The 19451-nt window shown below is 42.0% G+C and overlaps 1 protein-coding gene across 5 annotated transcripts in view; it reads right to left on the minus strand.

Moving 5' to 3' along the window:
* Positions 1-7910: 7910 nt before the first annotated feature.
* The window catches only part of hdac4 (histone deacetylase 4), a 108779-nt gene continuing 97238 nt past the window's right edge, over positions 7911-19451 (minus strand). For all 5 annotated transcript variants that reach the window (XM_004917883.4, XM_004917884.4, XM_004917882.4 and 2 more), the window contains 7 exons: positions 18138-18257; positions 15630-15727; positions 14989-15107; positions 14385-14518; positions 14199-14283; positions 13352-13490; positions 7911-12687 (listed from right to left, as the gene is read on the minus strand). In XM_004917883.4, coding sequence (XP_004917940.1) covers positions 12648-12687; positions 13352-13490; positions 14199-14283; positions 14385-14518; positions 14989-15107; positions 15630-15727; positions 18138-18257 — 735 coding nt within the window. In that variant the 3' untranslated portion in view covers positions 7911-12647. The remainder of the gene's footprint in view (positions 12688-13351; positions 13491-14198; positions 14284-14384; positions 14519-14988; positions 15108-15629; positions 15728-18137; positions 18258-19451) is intronic.

The raw sequence follows: 19451 nt of genomic DNA on the forward strand, positions 1-19451 counted from the left end.
ATATATTATATACACACACACATACATTTATATAGTAGCTACATTCCACCCCCTTATTCTCATGGGCTGCTCAGACTTTGTCTTTTGATGCAGAATTATCAATAAATCTGAGATTGCTGCAAAATGCTAACACATTATAAATATTTATTATTTAAAACCCAAACTAAGATTGTATATTATGCCCTATACATGCACAATACAGCATGAGCATTAGTCAGGCCCTAGTAACAGTGCCCAATGTTCAGCACAGCCCAAGGCAGCCTGTACCGTCATCATTTGCAAACATTATTTCTGGGCATGTCTAAAGCTATTGGCCATACACAGGTGGGCATTGGCTACCAACTGGGCTGCTCCTTAAGTCGTTTGCAGTCTGTTTAGTATAGAAGAAAAAAATCCACTTTTGGATATGAACGCAAATGAGTAGATCCTCCTGTGTACAAATATCTACACAAAAGTCATTCCTGCAGCGCTGTATCTGCCACATGGGTAGAGCAATGCAGTGTACAGTTAACATGCCAGCAAATGCATTTGATACCCACAACTTTACAAAATTCCATGGCTAACATTTTGGCCCCTAAAAAAGCCACAATGCTCTAATCTCAGAAAAGGCATTTAGATTTTTTTTTAATACAACTTTTTTACATAATCTGATTTTCTATATTCTCTTATATTGTCATACTACATTGTGCAACATATGGGCAGCTGATACAAGCTGTTCCTTAGGAACTATATTGTTAAGAATCTTTCTTTGACAGAAGATAACCCGCTGTTCTGTTTATGGAAAGCCCATTACTTGCCTCAAATGCACAATGCATAATATTATTAGGCCACGAGCTGTATGGTACTGACTGCCTGATTATTTTTTTTTTTTTGCATGATGACCAATTGTGACTGCGGGACACAGGGGAACACAGATAACTTCTAGTTGTGCAAGACAGGAGCTAATAGCACTAGTGTACATGTTTGAGATGGGGGGGGGGGGTGTACTTTCTTCTTACCAAGCAGTGGTGGAAACAAGCAGTAGGGTGTCTTTGGATGAGATTCTCTATTGCTTTAAGAGCTCTCTAAAAAAGAACACAAGAGCCTTTACTGACATTGTGTTAATAGGAGACTTTACTTGGAAGCGTTTAATGCTTGAATGTTTTGCTAACTTGATGTGAACCCTTTGTCTCTCACTGGATGGATGATAATATCCTGTTATGTTCCTCTCAGATCTCACCGCCCGCCTCTCTTGGATTAAGTGGGACTGAAACAGCAGCCAGTAAATGAGGAGCCAGGTGCCAGATTCTCACCAACGCCAGGCCTGGGAGTCCCTCTCCGTGCCATTCCCAGGCACTGTGCCACTCGCTGAATGGGGACAAACTTGAGGACTGTTTCACCTGTATGTCTCTGAGAAACATGCCAAGCAACATGGTTATTCAAATGATATTAAAATGGAAAACACCACTCCAAGTGAATGCACATTTACCTTTATATATGGTATTAGTGGATCTGTCTGTGTCCAGAGGAGGCTTCAAGTGCCTTCCCTTTAGTACGGTAGCAACACCCAGATCCATAGGGGGCAACAGTGAAGCGCAATTGAGAAAGAGGTTCAGAAAAAAGCCAGTTGCAAATCAGGAATAAAGACTTTCCCTCATTTCAAAGTGCACATCTCTATGGTTAGCATTACCGTGCTTGTAAATGTAATTGCTGTTGAAAAGCATTTTTTTTAAAATAGAAACTGCACAAAAATTTCATTTTTTCCTGTCTTTTCTCGGGTAAGCCAAACAAACAGTGTGAATTATGCTTTTTTTTCAATACATTGAACCATGGTATTTTAAGAATGTGGTGAAATGTACCATGTCCTCCTAGGCAGAAGCCAATGATTATGCTTGGCCAGTAGGAAGCAGTCCGGGGAGATTTCAGGAACAGTTTGAGCTGCCTGACACTGACGGACAGACGCCAGACAGCACAGACAAACTGCAGTGGGAAGGGAAGAGCTTACTATACTGAGCTCAGGATCTCCCCTATGACTGGAAGAGGGGGCTTTAATGACCTTCTCTCTCCCATTTCCTTCTTTGCAAGAAAAACTCCAGTATAAGCAGCATTGCAAAAAGCTGTGCTGTTGTCCTTTCCCCACAACATTTTCAATTTACTGCTGCCTGTTACACCAGAATTTTACACTGGCCATTGCACTAGCCTAAAATCAATACACAGCTTTATAAAATAGCTGGGCCTGCCATTCACATCTGCTGTGTATTTATACATAGCCTTTATTACAGCTTTATAAACAGGACCCTATGGGCAACAGCATGGGGCGATTCAGGGCGCTTTGGTTGACAGTGATTCCTAGCTCAGCAAGTGACAAAATGCTCACCCGCAGTTGCCTAGACCTGTGGCTCAGGGAAAAAAAATCATACAGACTGCAAATTATATTCCCCAAAAGGCACTCACACAGGGATTGCAACATGCAGCACCTTGTGACTTTTACGGAGAACCCAGCAACTATTTTAGAGAGAAGCCCCTTCAAGTGCTCTAGGACAGTGCTGTCTAACTTCTGTTGTACCGAGGGCCGGAATTTTTCCGACCTACGTGGTGGAGGGCCGATAATGGAAGCCAGTTTTGACCACTCCCCTTTTTGAAACTGCACCCACTTGAAACCACACCCATGTTATCACATGACCATACCCATATTAATGGTTGTAGTACAGCAAAAACCTGCCATACTCTGCCTGCCCTACCCTGCCTGTGGTGCCATACTCTGCCTGCCCTACCCTGCCTTTGTGTGTGCTATACTCTGCCTTCCCTACCCTGCCTGTGTGTGCCATACTCTTCCTGCCCTACCCTGCCTGCGTGCCATACTTTTACTGTGTGTGCCATTCTTGGCTGGTTTGTGCCATACTTGGCCTGTGTGTGCCATACTCTGCCTGCCCTACCCTGCCTGTGTGTGTCATACTCTGCCTTCCCTACCCTGCCTGTGTGTGCCATACTCTGCCTTCCCTACCCTGCCTGTGTGTGCCATACTTTCACTGTGTGTGCCATTCTTGGCTGGTTTGTGCCAAACTTGGCCTGTGTGACATACTCTGATTGCCCTACTCTGCCTGTGTGTGCCATACTCTGCCTTCCCTACCCTGCCTGTGTGTGCAATACTCTGCTTGCCCTATGCTGCCTGTGTGTATGGCACACACAGGCAGCCTACAGTGACACAATGCTGGCACTGCTCCTACAGTCTGCACAATAACTATATATTAAAAAACTTTTTAATTGTAGTACCACCTCAGTATATGTTCTTTTTGTAGTGTGCAGGGATTATTTGTGGGTTTCTACTGCTCCTGAGGTGTGAACAGGGGAACAATGGGGGTGATTACAGCCTGAGCCTGAGGTGTGAACACTGCAGGGGGTGAACAATGCAGGTATTAAAAGGTGTGAACAACACAGGGGATTACATATTTAAACAATACAGCCTGATTACAGCCTGAATCTGAGGTGAGAACCATGCAGGGGGGGGCAGTTAATCACAGTACTGATACCATTTAAAGCTTACACAAGAGTAAGCCATCAAAGCAGCCAGACAGGTGGGGGGCCACACAGAGTGGGGTCGCGGGCCGCCAGTTGGACAGCACTGCTCTAGGAGAAAGGAGAGAAGGGAGATTTAACCCCCATGTGTAATAAAAGTTTGCCCCAATGAGCAACCAATGAGATGTTTAAAACAGGTAACCAAGCTACCTGCCGATTGGTTGTTATGGATAAGAACTGTAGCAAATTTAGCTCCTTATTTTACATAAGCCTTTACCCCCTGCTCACTGGGCTAGCAGCTGTGTCAGTGACAAAACACTCTGAACTGCAGAGTTATTTTAAAAACAGAAAATAATTTGTCCATTCATTATATTTAAATGTCCAGAAAGGCACTTTATTTTTGAATTTTACAGGGTTATTTGACTTACCTTTTCACAGATGCCCATAGCAGCATTGACACTCATACATGTGCAGGGTCGAATCAGAACATTTTACAGTTGATGCCAAGATGGCTAGGGTGGCTTTCTGTTTGTTCCCCAGCTCTAAGGCATAGGGCTGCAGTGCTGATTATAAAGATAGTAGCCCTAAGAAGATTTAGGCCCTTGGCACACTAGCCATTTGCTACATTGGTGTATTTTGGTGTATATAGGTGAAGCAATTACCGGGTTTAACATAGGCCTAAGGTATGTCTCACTGATCTGCCCCAGCTTACTTCCCAGGTACTGCTGGGTGGGGCTCTCCCCCAAGTGAGGCTGGGCCCAGTGCATAGGCCTAAGGGGCTCTCCCCCAAGTGAGGCTGGGCCCAGTACATAGGCAGTGCCATAGGCCTTCCTGATCTCACTCCAGTATCTGTGGTGAGCCATGCCCAGCAAGAATATGCACATGAACAAAGGCCCTATGGCACTGCCTATGTACTGGGCCCAGCCTCTCTTGGGAGAGAGCCCCTTAGGCCTATGGCTCTGCCTATGTACTGGGCCCAGCCTCACTTTTGGAGAGAGCCCCTTAGACCTATGGCACTGCCTATGTACTGGGCCCAGCCTCACTTGGGAGAGAGCCACTTGGGCCTATGGCACTGCCTATGTACTGGGCCCAGCCTCACTTGGGAGAGAGCCCCTTAGGCCTATGGCACTGCCTATGTACTGGGCCCAGCCTCACTTGGGAGAGAGCCCTTTAGGCCTATGGCACTGCCTATGTACTGGGCCCAGCCTCACTTGGGAGAGAGCCCTTTAGGCCTATGGCACTGCCTATGTACTGGGCCCAGCCTCACTTGGGAGAGAGCCCTTTAGGCCTATGGCACTGCCTATGTACTGGGCCCAGCCTCACTTGGGAGAGAGCCCTTTAGGCCTATGGCACTGCCTATGTACTGGGCCCAGCCTCACTTGGGAGAGAGCCCTTTAGGCCGATGGCACTGCCTATGTACTGGGCCCAGCCTCACTTGGGAGAGAGCCCTTTAGGCCTATGGCACTGCCTATGTACTGGGCCCAGCCTCACTTGGGAGAGAGCCCTTTAGGCCTATGGCACTGCCTTTCTACTGGGCCCAGCCTCATTTGGGGGAGAGCCCCTTAGGCCTATGGCTCTGCCTACAGTGGCTTGCAAAAGTATTCGGCCCCCTTGAACTTTTCCACATTTTGTCACATTACAGCCACAAACATGAATCAATTTTATTGGAATTTTACGTGAAAGACCAATACAAAGTGGTGTACACGTGAGAAGTGAAACGAAAATCATACATGATTCCAAACATTTTTTACAAATAAATAGCTGCAAAGTGGGGTGTGCGTAATTATTCAGCCCCGAGTCAATACTTTGTAGAACCACCTTTTGCTGCAATTACAGCTGCCAGGCTTTTAGGGTATGTCTCTACCAGCTTTGCACATCTAGAGACTGAAATCCTTGCCCATTCTTCTTTGCAAAACAGCTCCAGCTCAGTCAGATTAGATGGACAGCGTTTGTGAACAGCAGTTTTCAGATCTTGCCACAGATTCTCGATTGGATTTAGATCTGGACTTTGACTGGGCCATTCTAATACATGGATATGTTTTGTTTTAAACCATTCCATTGTTGCCCTGGCTTTATGTTTAGGGTTGTTGTCCTGCTGGAAGGTGAACCTCCGCCCCAGTCTCAAGTCTTTTGCAGACTCCAAGAGGTTTTCTTCCAAGATTGCCCTGTATTTGGCTCCATCCATCTTCCCATCAACTCTGACCAGCTTCCCTGTCCCTGCTGAAGAGAAGCACCCCCAGAGCATGATGCTGCCACCACCATATTTGACAGTGGGGATGGTGTGTTCAGAGTGATGTGCAGTGTTAGTTTTCCGCCACACATAGCATTTTGCATTTTGGCCAAAAAGTTCCATTTTGGTCTCATCTGACCAGAGCACCTTCTTCCACATGTTTGCTGTGTCCCCCACATGGCTTGTGGCAAACTGCAAACGGGACTTCTTATGGTTTTCTGTTAACAATGGCTTTCTTCTTGCCACTCTTCCATAAAGGCCAACTTTGTGCAGTGCACGACTAATAGTTGTCCTATGGACAGATTCCCCCACCTGAGCTGTAGATCTCTGCAGCTCGTCCAGAGTCACCATGGGCCTCTTGGCTGCATTTCTGATCAGCGCTCTCCTTGTTCGACCTGTGAGTTTAGGTGGACGGCCTTGTCTTGGTAGGTTTACAGTTGTGCCATACTCCTTCCATTTCTGAATGATCGCTTGAACAGTGCTCCGTGGGATGTTCAAGGCTTTGGAAATCTTTTTGTAGCCTAAGCCTGCTTTAAATTTCTCAATAACTTTATCCCTGACCTGTCTGGTGTGTTCTTTGGACTTCATGGTGTTGTTGCTCCCAATATTCTCTTTGACAACCTCTGAGGCCGTCACAGAGCAGCTGTATTTGTACTGACATTAGATTACACACAGGTGCACTCTATTTAGTCATTAGCACTCATCAGGCAATGTCTATGGGCAACTGACTGCACTCAGACCAAAGGGGGCTGAATAATTACACACACCCCACTTTGCAGTTATTTATTTGTAAAAAAATTTTTGGAATCATGTATGATTATCGTTATCACGTGTACACCACTTTGTATTGGTCTTTCACGTGGAATTCCAATAAAATTGATTCATGTTTGTGGCTGTAATGTGACAAAATGTGGAAAAATTCAAGGGGGCCGAATACTTTTGCAAGCCACTGTATGTACTGGGCCCAGCCTCACTTCGGAGAGACCCCCTAAGGCCTATGGCACTGCCTATGTACTGGGCCCAGCCTCACTTGGGAGAGAGCCCCTTAGGCATAACTTTATATATTAGAACACACAGTAAGCCTATATAAACTTTGGCTTGAACTGCACTTTAAACCCACCAGTCCCTGGACCCCTATAATTATTTAAAGGTAAGTGTTTTCTAACAGTGTCCTGTACACATAAGCCTCAACTATATATGGCCTGTGTATTGTAGCATAGCAACCACCCAATCGCAGACACAAATATTAGCACCATTGTAGGTTTTTTATTTCTTTGTGTTTGCAGTGGAACAACACAAAAATATCTATAAAAAAGAAGTACTAACTTTGATCTCATTTTACACAGAAATCCTAAAATGTTCTGGACAAAGTTAGAGGCACCTTTTATAAAAAGCATTTTGATTTTATGCAGGGCATTCACTGGGTGGAACCAAAATGTAAGGCACACTCCAGGTAAGTAGATGCTGGTAATGCCCAGAGAAGTAAAAATGGAACTTAAGGGGTAATGTAATAAAAGATACTAAGTTTGCCAAGATGCAGTAACCCATGGCAGCCAATCAGCAGGTAGAATTTGAAAGCATATATCTTATTGGTTGCTATGGGTTACTGCCTCTGGACAAACTTAATGCCTGATATTACGTATGGGGGTTAATGACTTAATTCACTGAGGGGTGTGTAACATTTCCCCCCCCCCCCCAGTGATAAAGCATTTCTTTGTCTTTTAAAGGACCAGTATCACCAAAATAGGTTATCAAGGCTTATTTCCCCTTGGATTCTTTGATTCTTCTGATGGACCTTTTCAATGTGGGCAATATTGGGCTTATTCAAACATTTGGCCCTTGGGGTAAGGACCACATCAAAGAGCTGATAAGGTCTTCCCCCAGACATGGTTTCTAAACCAACTCAATCAATATCTAGCCGATATTGCTCAGAGGGCCCCATACACAGACAGATAAGCTACTGACTGGGTCTGAAGGGACCAAATCACTATCTTAAATCGTACCACATTTATTGTTTGGAAAACATGTGACACAGATTTTTCATATAAATATGTGCTTAAATGGTTATGGGTTGTACAGGTAGCCCCCTTGTCTTTTTATGTTCAATATAAATGGCTCATGGAACCAAAGCGGATTTCGCATTTTTGTTCCAATGCTGCAACATCCACTAAAAACAGACACAGAATAATTAACATTTCAGTTTATTTACACCACGAGAGTAACACACCGCCATCATGTGGTACAAAATACTGCACTGTTAACAAAGTTCAAATCAGTCGCTCTTGCCACAGAAAAAAAAAAAGATAATGGAAAATGTTGGTGAAAAAATGGCAAACAATATAAAATTTCAAAAAAGTAAAAAAAAAAAAAAAGAGGAATAAAAACAAAATCAGCCTCCAGTTCCCTCAGAGGAACATAAAAAGTGCTGGGAACAAGATGGCCCACGTTTCCGTAATAGTAGGCTCAAACAAATTCAATGGAAAAAGAAAAAATATTCACAGATACAAAAATTGTCATTACAGATCTGATGTAAGATCGGGTGAATGTTGCATCAAACTCTCTAAGTATATACTCTTAATTATATATATCTTATGTATATATATATATTTATATTTACACACACACACCTTTCAGTCTTGCAAAATTAAAGTGTCGCCTCCAGTCACAGGAAATTGGTGTTACCCCGTCTGCCGACATGTAGGACTACCTCGGGGGGCTCAACCTATGAAATGGTTTTTCGTTCAAGGTTTTACAATTTTTTACATTAAAATGTAAAATTTATAGCTGTAATATATATAAAGATTTCTTGAAACACAGTGTGTTTTCAGGACGAGGGGATCTTGCCCACCTCAGGAAAAAACAAATTCTGTAACTGTAAAAAAAAAAAAAGAAAAAAAAGAAAGTCACCTGCATCTTTCCCTCTGCAAGCATTCTGCCAGCATTCCTTCTGATCCTACAGGATGACCCATTCTACACAGACCAGAGACCTATCTCAGAAGAAAATGCAGTCTTGATTTTATTATACATTATATATCAGTTCCAGGCAGTGTGGGGGGGGGGGGGGGTATTTGCTGGGGCATCAAGGTACAGGCAGAAGTGTTTGATAACTGGGAATACAAGTGCTACGAGTTTACGAAATAAAGATACTGGGAATGACAAATATTTAAAAAGAAAACTTCCTTGTACCATCTAAGCCCTTCTACACATATCTGATGACATTTGTAGCAGCAAGAATTGGCAGCCCCCTTCTCCAGTTATGGCCTAGATTAGGCCTAGCACGACACGATTGCATGGAAATGGATATTAGCTCTCAATGCACTTATTAATAAAACACGTGTTGTTTGAATGTGTTACAGTCACTTCTGGAATAAAAGTCACTTGTCTGCAACACTGTTTGAAAGAAAAAAAAAAATGTGGTAACGCAGCATCTGGCAAACTTCAGCTGTTGCCACACAATAAGGGAAAGGAAAAAGAGGAGATAGTGTAAGTTGGGCACAGGGATATGAACATCTGATATGTTCCCTGATTGCTTCCAGATACTGATAGCAAGTATTCTGTACACAGTGTTTGCACAGGGCTGCAACTTGTAGCATGCGAGCCCTTCAATAGTGTTCTACAAAGATTAAAAAAATAACAATATATGTACACACCGAACACAATGAGAGATGTGGCAGTCCGACACACCAACTCCCTCCCTGGCACAGTGAAACACACCAGTTCTCCAGCAGAGTGATGCACCACATGTCTGTCTCCCCGGCAGGCACGGGCATTTCAGCTCAAAATCAGCTTCTCCTTCAAATGACAATATTTTAAGTACTTGCTTTTTTGTTAAAGATATATCTGTACCCCTAGTCTGATCCTACAAAAGGACTGAAACAAGTGCTGTTTTCTTTTCCAAGGGTCAGACAATAGACAATACATGTGCTCTGCCCGCTCCGAAGCCTGGCGCTGCAGCTTAACCAGGTACACAGTATAGGACCGAGCTGTGCTTGAATCATGCAACCTCAAAATACATAATAAAATCTAGAAAAATAGATTTATATATATATATATCTATATATAACTATCTTTTATATATATTTATTTATATTTAAAGGGAGGTCAATGCCCAGAAATAGGAGTGTGGCTCCTCCCTTGCACACACAAAATCATATAATTTGCAACCCCATGGAATGAGCGGAAATGTGAGACATAGGAAATAAACTTAACAAGGAATGAATATCAGCAATGAGAGGATAGTGTCTGGGCAAATACTTCCAGTTGCAGGTACATAGCCTTCAAAATATTGGCAACTGGTACATTCCCAGAATAAAATGAAGCCAGTCCCAAAGCTCGCATTGCTAGGAACAGGAAAGCCTGTCGCTAAATAAGGGTCGTATGTAACTTCCAACCATGTCGTTGGTAAGGTAACATCATGCTCTGAAAGCTGCATTCAAACCATATCCTCTGTAAAAGTGATCATTTATTGCAGTAGTTTTACTGTGAAATATGCAAACTCTGATATCCACACTTAAGACCAGAGTATAACCATGACCACAATGCTACTGGATGCTGCCATCATGTGGTACCCAAACACTTTTATATCTATGGACTCTAAATAATCACATGCAGTAAATTCCAAAAAATCATCATGAAAACTCCAAACAATCCAGAAATGTTCAAGAACTGTATTGTGTGTTCAGGTGAATGCTCAATGCATAGACCTGGCAAAATCAAGCTGCACCTAAGGGAGCATGTAGGCTGCTGCACCTCAGAAGAATTACAAGTCATGCAGAGTTTAGCATTTTCTGGTTCTCAAGGTTAAGAAACTGGCCACAGACCCAAAATGAGAAGTGGCTATAATAAAAAGGAACGATGACATAAACTCAACATAAACGCTTCAATGTAAAAAACGATCCTACAGGATCAAATAGTGAAAAATTAGGAAAGAATGTGTGAAATGAGGAGAACTGTACCACTTAGTGTATGAAGAGGGAATTACAGAGTGAGCAGCCAGTGTGGTGCAGTCACAGGGTGTAGTGTTGTCACACAATGGCCATAAAATATAATAATAAATACACACAGTTAAGGGCACATTGTTAGGGTTCAAACCCATAGATTAGCTGTTATTTCCCATTATCTTCTACATACGAAATTTGCTGCCAGGACAAGGAACAATGTCAAGGTGCAGGCTGCAACGTAACCCCTACTGAACCATGTAACGCAGCCGAGTTCTAGGGGAGCCGATGGGGAACACAAACTGCTTTAAAGCAGCAACATGCTGTTCCCTTTAAACAGTAAGGAGCTTAACTGCAGAAGTCAATCTGTCAGGCAGTTGGTTTGATTCACATGCTGCTGTTATCCAGCTAGAAAACAGACCTCAGCATGGATAATAAGTGCTATATATTGAGGTTATATCCAAGACTGAGCGCGCCCTGCTCCATTCATGCAATTCTGGGAGCAAGGCTCACATACAGTACATTGTTGGTCTCATATTAAGGAAAAAATAACGTTTGCAATGCCTTTATATGACCTATTAAAATTAAAGCTGGATGAATGGATCCTGCTTCACTTTCTCAAAAAAAAAAAAATACCTACAAACCTCCGCTGTGACCCTTCCTATCTCTAACTGAAAACCTCCACTGCTACCATTCCCTATAGATCGTATACATGTTGTAATGTATGTAACAAGATCTAAAGGAGAAAAAGCTTAAAAAAAAAAAAAAAAAAACTCTCGAGGGGGGAAAAAAACTTAGAGAAAATATTTCAGTATAAAAACAAGAAATCTTAGTTATCACAAGAAAAAAACATCTTCCTTACAAAAATTACATATATAAACCTTTGAATGAAAAATTAAAAAATGAAATGGGAACTGGAAATGTTCTGTTTGCCTGTAATGAGCTTGCTCAAAAAAATGTTATACAAAATGTAGTTAAAAAAAAAAACATAAAACATAAAAACAAATTGAGCCCCTTAAAAAATGTTGCACAGGCCAGTACATGCTTCCCGCGCAGTAAGAGGCCACAGATCCGAGCTCCACAATGTAGAAATGCACCTACAACAGAACCTGTAGGTTAAGTCTTTGTTTAGTGAGCACAAACTTGAGTGGAGAAGACAGTCTGGTTATTGTACGGGTACAACATGCAACTTGACTCAGAACACAGAAATCAAAAATGTAACAAGGGTGATGACTGCCATAGGATTCCAACACTCCACCTTTCAGCACTGTGTGTCAATGGCAGGAGACACCGGTTGTGTGTGATGCGCCACACAATTCCTTGTGTGTGTAGGTGTTTAGATTTAAGGCAAGTCCTTCAATTTTTCAGAACTAATAAAAGGGAACCATTTAAATGGAAACAAAAAAGTGTCCCATCCATGATCAAGGCACAATCCTTCCCTCCTTCTTTCAGATTAAGTTAGTCATACTTTCCTGACACTAATAACATTCTAGAAAATCTCTTCATCCCGTCCTTACTCCTTCCCTTAGGAGAAATGTCCAAGAATGATAAACCAAGTGGTTTAAACAACTGTCCAGAGTGCACGGCCGTCCAGCGCACCCTTCCAGCGCTCACAGAATTCTTGTGAATCTGCAGAATGTTAAAGCACCAAACTGTATGTAGGACCCAAATGAGGTCTTTTTTCCTTGTGTTTCTTTGAATTAGTAATTGTTAAAAAAAACCATGAAAGTAAAGTAACAAAATATTTTTGGCAAGAGCTGCCAGAGGCTCCTAAGGGAGGCATGTCCCCTTAGAAAGCAGTGGCACAGCGTGGCTGTGCATGCCACTGTGCCACAATTTGTGGTTCTGTGGATGTGATTTACACAGGGTTCTTTACATCCAGATCACTGCTCGTCTTTCTGTGGACCGAGCACAGGCAGAGAAATTGGAGAAGACACCTCCCATCAAAGACATGGAATTATACAACCGACAGTTTCCAGATGCTGCTACAGTGGAGGTTCTTCATCCATTGGCTCATCCTCAGTCCTAGGAATGAAGGCAGATAATTTGTGTATTACTATGATTGGAACTCAAACAAAAAGAAAAAAAAAGTTTTTAATATATCTTTCTAAAGTTTAGGGCTGCTAAGACATGAGTGTCATTTGAAGCTCAGCTGTGTGGGGCCCAGGCCCTGTTTCATGCTTACAAAATTAAGTGCCCCCTGTATAGAGGGAGCAGTCACGGGCCTGTGCCCAGCCACGGAGTCTATGTCTTCTATAGTCACACCCCTGTACCCACTAATATAATAGGCTCATAGTCTAATGAAGTTCAGTGGTATAAACTTGCTTAATCTTGCTCAGAGATATTTTGCCAACTTTCAGTATGCAAGCAGCACTAGACAATTCAAAGATAGGTTGATGTGAGTTACCAGACTGTGGCATATTTCCCACATAATACTATAACAGGCAGTCACTTTTTTACAAAACCATTAAAAATTCAAAAGTTGCACAGTCTGGGGCATAACTACGGAGAAAGCAGGCCATGCAACAACTGGGGGTCAAAGGAAGAACAGGCAGCCACAGGGACACAAGCTGTTCAGAAAATGTATGTTTATGAAAAATGTCTTATTCCCGATGTTTATGGAGCCCTGAAAAATTATTTTGCTGTGGAGACTGGTGAGTTATGCCACTGTTTGGTCATCTGTTCTCACCTTCGTTCCTGACGAACGTCTACAGACAGGGATGCCATTGCTGTCACAGTCTCTGCCTCCTCATTCTCACACTTTTGAGCTTCAATAAGTGAGTAGGCCACAGTCGAGGAAGTTATATGCAAACAAGGCCAGTATTCACCTGGAGAACATAAGTTGAGTGTTATAAATATGTATACTTATCTTTAAAGGAGAAAGAAAGGTAAAAACTAAGTAAGCTTTATCAGAAAGGTCTATGTAAATACAGCCAAAAGCACTCACAGAAACGCTACATTTGTTGTGTCTGTTTTCCTCTGCCAGAGACACAGAGCTCTCTGCTCTCTCCCCTCTCCTGCTCCCCCCTCCCTCAGGAATGCTAAGAACTCACTCCCTCCCTTAGGAATGTGGATCTGAGCCAATCAGCAGGAAGCTGACTCATAGTCTAACTAACTGCACTTGTACAAGGGTCTTGCTCTTGGTGCAGGAGTGAGGCATTGTGGGAACTTTCTTTACACAGCTCAGTGTTTTTTCTTCCCATTTGGCTTTTGATCATCTGAACGGGAGAAATATGGCTAGATTTAAGAGCACAATTGAGACAACTGAAGGTATGCCTGCAGCTTGAGATTAACTCTTTATTAGCCTTTCCTTCTCCTTTAAGCGTTAATAGAACTAAGATAAAGTACAAAAAACACAAATATTATACTAAATATAAGAAAGTATAATGTTTACAAAAAAAACCCCCAAAAAATAAAAGTAGTAAATTGAGTTTAGTTTTGAAATGTGCACAGACAGGTGCTAAACAGGACTGCGTAACGATAAAGATTTACATTTAGGAATTTTTATGCTGGACTTTGGCCTTTTTCACACTTACTTTGGATCTGAATAACATTTTCCATTGACCTGGCTGCATTGCCGTTTGGTCTCTGCTGCAATACAGATTCAGGAAGTGGTTCCAGCTAAGGAGAAAAAAAGGGAGATTTCACACACAAGGAATTGTGTGTTTATACACAGCAAATGTCATTTATCTGAAGTACAGACTTGATTTCCTTTACCCTACCTTATTTCCCAGCAGGGCAGACACACAGGCTTCAGAGGCATCACAAATAGCAGTTAAATCATGGCCTCCCTCAAGAGCTAGAACAACACGCCCTCCAGCTAATTCCATAAGTTGCTTTGTCAGGTACCCAAAACCTGTTAGGAAAGCCAGAATGGAACATATGAACAGAAAGCATGGTATTATCATACTAGTTCTATCTATCTATCTATCGTAAGGATTTTGTTTCAGCTTTCCTCAAGAGACCACAATTTCACACATTTTTCGAAAATCAAAATGAAACAGGATGTATTGGTGCATCTGGTGCGCATGCAACACGGTTTATTCCAGTGGGTAAAGATCAGTTGTTACTGAAAGTGTGCGAAAGAAAAATCAATGAAACTTTTTTCATATATTGAAGTAAGAATAAATATATGAGCAGGAATTCCTAAGGATCTACAACTGGCCTCTTGTAAAATAACAACAGAAAGCAAATCATGTGGCGTGGCAGAATATTGACATCTAGTTGATATTGCTGATGTTGACTATAGATTTCATAACTTTTGGAAAATAAAGAAATAAAATAATAAAACATTAAAAACAAGCAATGTAAAACAATCTTACTTACACTTGGCTGAGACATTGTAACCACCGAGTGGAGCTGGGTGCCCTTCTACTGCATCAAAGCCAGCAGACACCAAAACCACATCTGGAGAAAACTTAGCAGCTATGGGCATCACAACTGTCCTGTATAGTATAGAATACATATACATGGTCAACAGCAGCATCTATACAAGGTAGCTATTTTTAAACTTTAAGAAATGGGGCAGTGTATCCCCTTATTCAAAATGAGCCAAATGAATATGGCCTGTGCCAAATACACATTTTGCCTATTGTTTGAATCATGAAAAATCCACGTTTTTAGCTTAACAGGGCAAACAGGGAAACTAAAGCCACCTCACAGCTGCCATTTCAATGTAGATAATTACATTGTCAGTTCACAGATAATACCCCTACATTATGGACCCCTGCAAACAAACTGCTGCAACAAAGGTCAAAGGGATGTATACAAATAACATTCATTTTTGCATGATTAAAATAATAGCCAAAAGATATGTTCAGCACAAATCCCATTCACTGATTTCATGTTGAACAAAGGGGTACACTGCTCCTTTAAAGAAAGAGAAGGTTACACTAAAATACACATTACATTAGACAGTATTTAATGATAGACATTTTTTACACAATGCAAGCTTTTGAATATTTTACCTGAAAGCTGCCAGATATTCTGCATCTCCCATGGGAGGCTCCAGACCACCAGTAAAAGCCATGTTCACATTGAAACCCACGCCAGGGCCTGTGCCAACCTAAAATACAAAAGTGTATAGATACATATACAGCACTGCTGACATCCACGCAGATGTTAATAGCACAGACACTTACAACACTGGACTAAATTCAGTTACTTTAGTTCACTTTCAGATGTAAAAGCAATGTGTACATTTTGAGGCTTTCAATGGCAGCCAGAATTGGGTTTGCTTACAGAAAATGTATAACCGCTATATTTAGATTATGGGAATAATATATAGTATTTTTGTCTCTCTGGCATCAGATACTTTAAGCCAGTGCTGTCCAACTTCTACGGTGCCGAGGGCCGGAATTTCTCTAGCATACATGGTGGAGGGCCGCTAATGGAAGTCAGTTTTGACCACTCCTCTTTTTGAAACCACACCCACTTCAAACCACACCTATTTTATCACAATGGTGGTAGCACAGCAAAATCCCAAATGCTTGGTCCTTACAGTGGGGATATCAACCATCATTCATATGTGAAAGAATTATGTCATATTAAGATATACCCTTAAATGCCATATGCCTCCTCCTCCCCTGTGGATAGCAGAGCAACCCCCAGTACATAATTACACTCCTTTGGGACCATTTAATGGCTATTTCCAACTGCTAACAAACTCCCACAACAAACCCCTGCCAGGTTCACCTCCCACAAGCAGCATAGGGCTGCCATACTCTGCCTGTCCTACCCTGCCTGTGTGTGCCATACTCTGCCTGTCCTACCCTGCCTGTGTGTGCCATACTCTGCCTTCCCTATGCTGCCTCTGTGTGCCATACTCTGCCTTCCCTATGCTGCCTCTGTGTGCCATACTCTGCCTTCCCTATGCTGCCTCTGTGCCATACTCTGCCTGCCCTACCCTGCCTGTGTGTGCCATACTCTGCCTGCCCTACCCTGACTGTGTGTGCCATACTCTGCCTGCCCTACCCTTCCTGTGTGTGCCATACCCTCCCTGACCTATGCTGCCTGTGTGTGCCATACTCTGCCTACAGTACCTATGTCTGAGGTGTGAAGAAGTGAACAATGGGAGTGATTACAGTCTGAGCCTGAGGTGTGAACACTGCAGGGGGTGAACAATGCAGGTATTAAAAGGTGTGAAAAACACAGGGGATTACATTTTTAAACAATACAGAGGGATTACAGCCTGAATCTGAGGTGAGAACCATGCAGGGGGGGCAGTTAATCTCAGTACTGATACCATTTAATGCTTACTCAAAGGTAAGCCATCAAAGCAGCCAGACAGGTGGGGGGCCACACAGAGGGGGGTCGCGGGCCGCATGCGGCCCGCGGGCCGCCAGTTGGACAGCACTGCTTTAAGCTACTGGTAAGTTAATTAAAGCTTAGACCACACATTAAACACAATGTTTAAACAAGTCTTGGTAAAAGCACATACATATCACAAATCACAGTACCACCATAAGCTAAACAGATATTGAAGTCTATCACAAGTACTCTGTACCTAAGTTTACATATGATAATATTAGATTAGTTGCTCTGCTCCATTTTACCCCAAGCATAATTTTTTTTTAATTACCAATGCCTATAAATTCCACTAGCAAAATTCTTTAATGCAGTTTAGAAGAGTATTGACAAACAGCCTGGATAGAGCTAGACTTGATTCAATCTTAAAGGATAAGTAAACCTAACAAAAAAAAATAAGTGAATGTAAAATTGATGAGCATGCTGTTCTAAGCACTTTTGCAACTTACAATCATTATTATTTTTAAGATTCCAAGATATTAATGGAAATATGTGATGTTAATATGAATGAATTTTGTTACAACAGCGTCACCTACTGTTCAGTTTCCAACCTTGATAGAGTCAAAGAACTAGACAGAAGTAAGATATAGAGCTGTTGTGATGTTTTCCTGTCTAGGAAAGACGTGAGAAAAGTTCTCAGGTCTCTGATGTTTTTCCCAAACAGTGGACTATTAGAAAAGGCCTGTCTTTCTTCTGACAAGGTCCTTGACCGGATTACTGTCGGAAACTGGCCAGCAGGTGACGCTGTTATAACAAAATTCATTCATATTAACAGTACATATTTCTCCCCCAGAGAAGTGAATCACAATTTTTTTTCCCCCCGGAAAAACAACTGCACTGGTCCAGAAAAAAAAAAAAACAAGAGCATTGCAATTTCAGTGTAGGGGTGCCTAAAGTTCTGACCACCCCTCCCACAGTGAAAAAAGCCTTTTGTTTGTCAATTAAAAAGAAGGCTTGTATTCCAATATTCACCCTTGGTATCCTGGGTGATTTCAGATATGCTGTTGCATCACTTCTTTTTATGTTCCTAACTAGAGATTTATAGTTTCTCCCTTTAGGAATATTAGATCATGCACCATTGAATGAAACACATTCTGCTAATATACGGTAGAGGTTAAATACACAAACAGCATGGCACTCCAAAAGCAAATGCATTATTAGATTCTCACCTCATCTGGAGCCCCACTGCCTGGAAAAAAGTTACCATCATCATAACGATGGAGTGATATATAAAGGACATTCGGGTCACTGTAAAAGGCCTGTTGAGTACCATTCCCATGGTGAACATCCTGCAAGAGAGGAAGACATATAATACTTTACAGGTACTAGAATAATGCAGTTGAAAACATTCTGACAAACTGACACATTTATCTTTTTTTTTTAAATCAGGAAAGTGTTTAGTAACTGTGATTATATTCAAACTGCTGAGAATCCTTTTGGGCTTTCTCAAGTGTGGCATTATTAAGCTGTGTTATTATTAAGTTGAAGTAAAAATGCCAAATAAGCATTAATATAGAAAACTCTACAATATGCTTGTTTAAAACACAAACATTTAATGCGGACATCCACCAAGAAACAGCAGAATGAGTGCTGTTCACCCATAGGAGCTGATATGCTAGGGCAAGTCAAAATCTATTAAAACAAATAAAATATTCTTGATTGCTGACACGTGGCAAATAAATAAAGGGCATCTGAAGATGGCTGCTTGGTTGCATTGTAATTATGTGGCATTGTTAGACAACATTATTACGAAATTCCTGCTATACCCCTATTTAATATCAGTGGCGTAACTATAGAGAAAACAGACTGACTGGTCCTTGGGGGCCTGGACAGAGGGGCCAGATTCTTCTATAGCTGTAGTGAAATTCCTCTCCCGAGCTCCTCTCCTACCTAAGAGTTGGTAGGAGATAAGTGGGTGGGTAGAAGAGGGGCCAGGAAGGAGTGGCTGTGTGCTCTGAGCCCCTCCGAAGATTTTTTTGCAGAGGGCCCGGAGCAACATAGTTATACCACTGTCTAATATCCATTGTTCATGTCCCCATATTCATTGTAGGTGAGTAGTTACTAATATAAAACATACAGTGCTCAATTACACATTGCTACAAAAGGTCTGCCAGTATCATACATCATGTTATTAAGTGCGGCACATGAGGAAGCTCAGGTTAATGTAAATTTGTGGTTTGCGATGGTTTGTGGGAAACATGAACAAGGAGACTAAGCATGTTACACAGCAAATAACAGATAAGCTGTGTAGAATCCATTTGTATACAACAAAACGATGTATTCTGTGCTTGAATGGATGCCCCCATGGCTACACAGCACCCTATTTAAATAAACTATAGCAGAGTAAACACACAAGCTTTATCAGTGCACTGCAACATTATATTGTCATTCGTTTTAGGCTGATGCCCCATGGAGCGTGTTAGTCGCCAGTGATAGATCTCAACTATGGTGGGTGACTAACCACTCTGAAATGCCTTTCCACC

The sequence above is a fragment of the Xenopus tropicalis genome, chromosome 9 (assembly GCF_000004195.4).
Source record: "Xenopus tropicalis strain Nigerian chromosome 9, UCB_Xtro_10.0, whole genome shotgun sequence".
Taxonomy (NCBI): Eukaryota; Metazoa; Chordata; class Amphibia; order Anura; family Pipidae; genus Xenopus; species Xenopus tropicalis.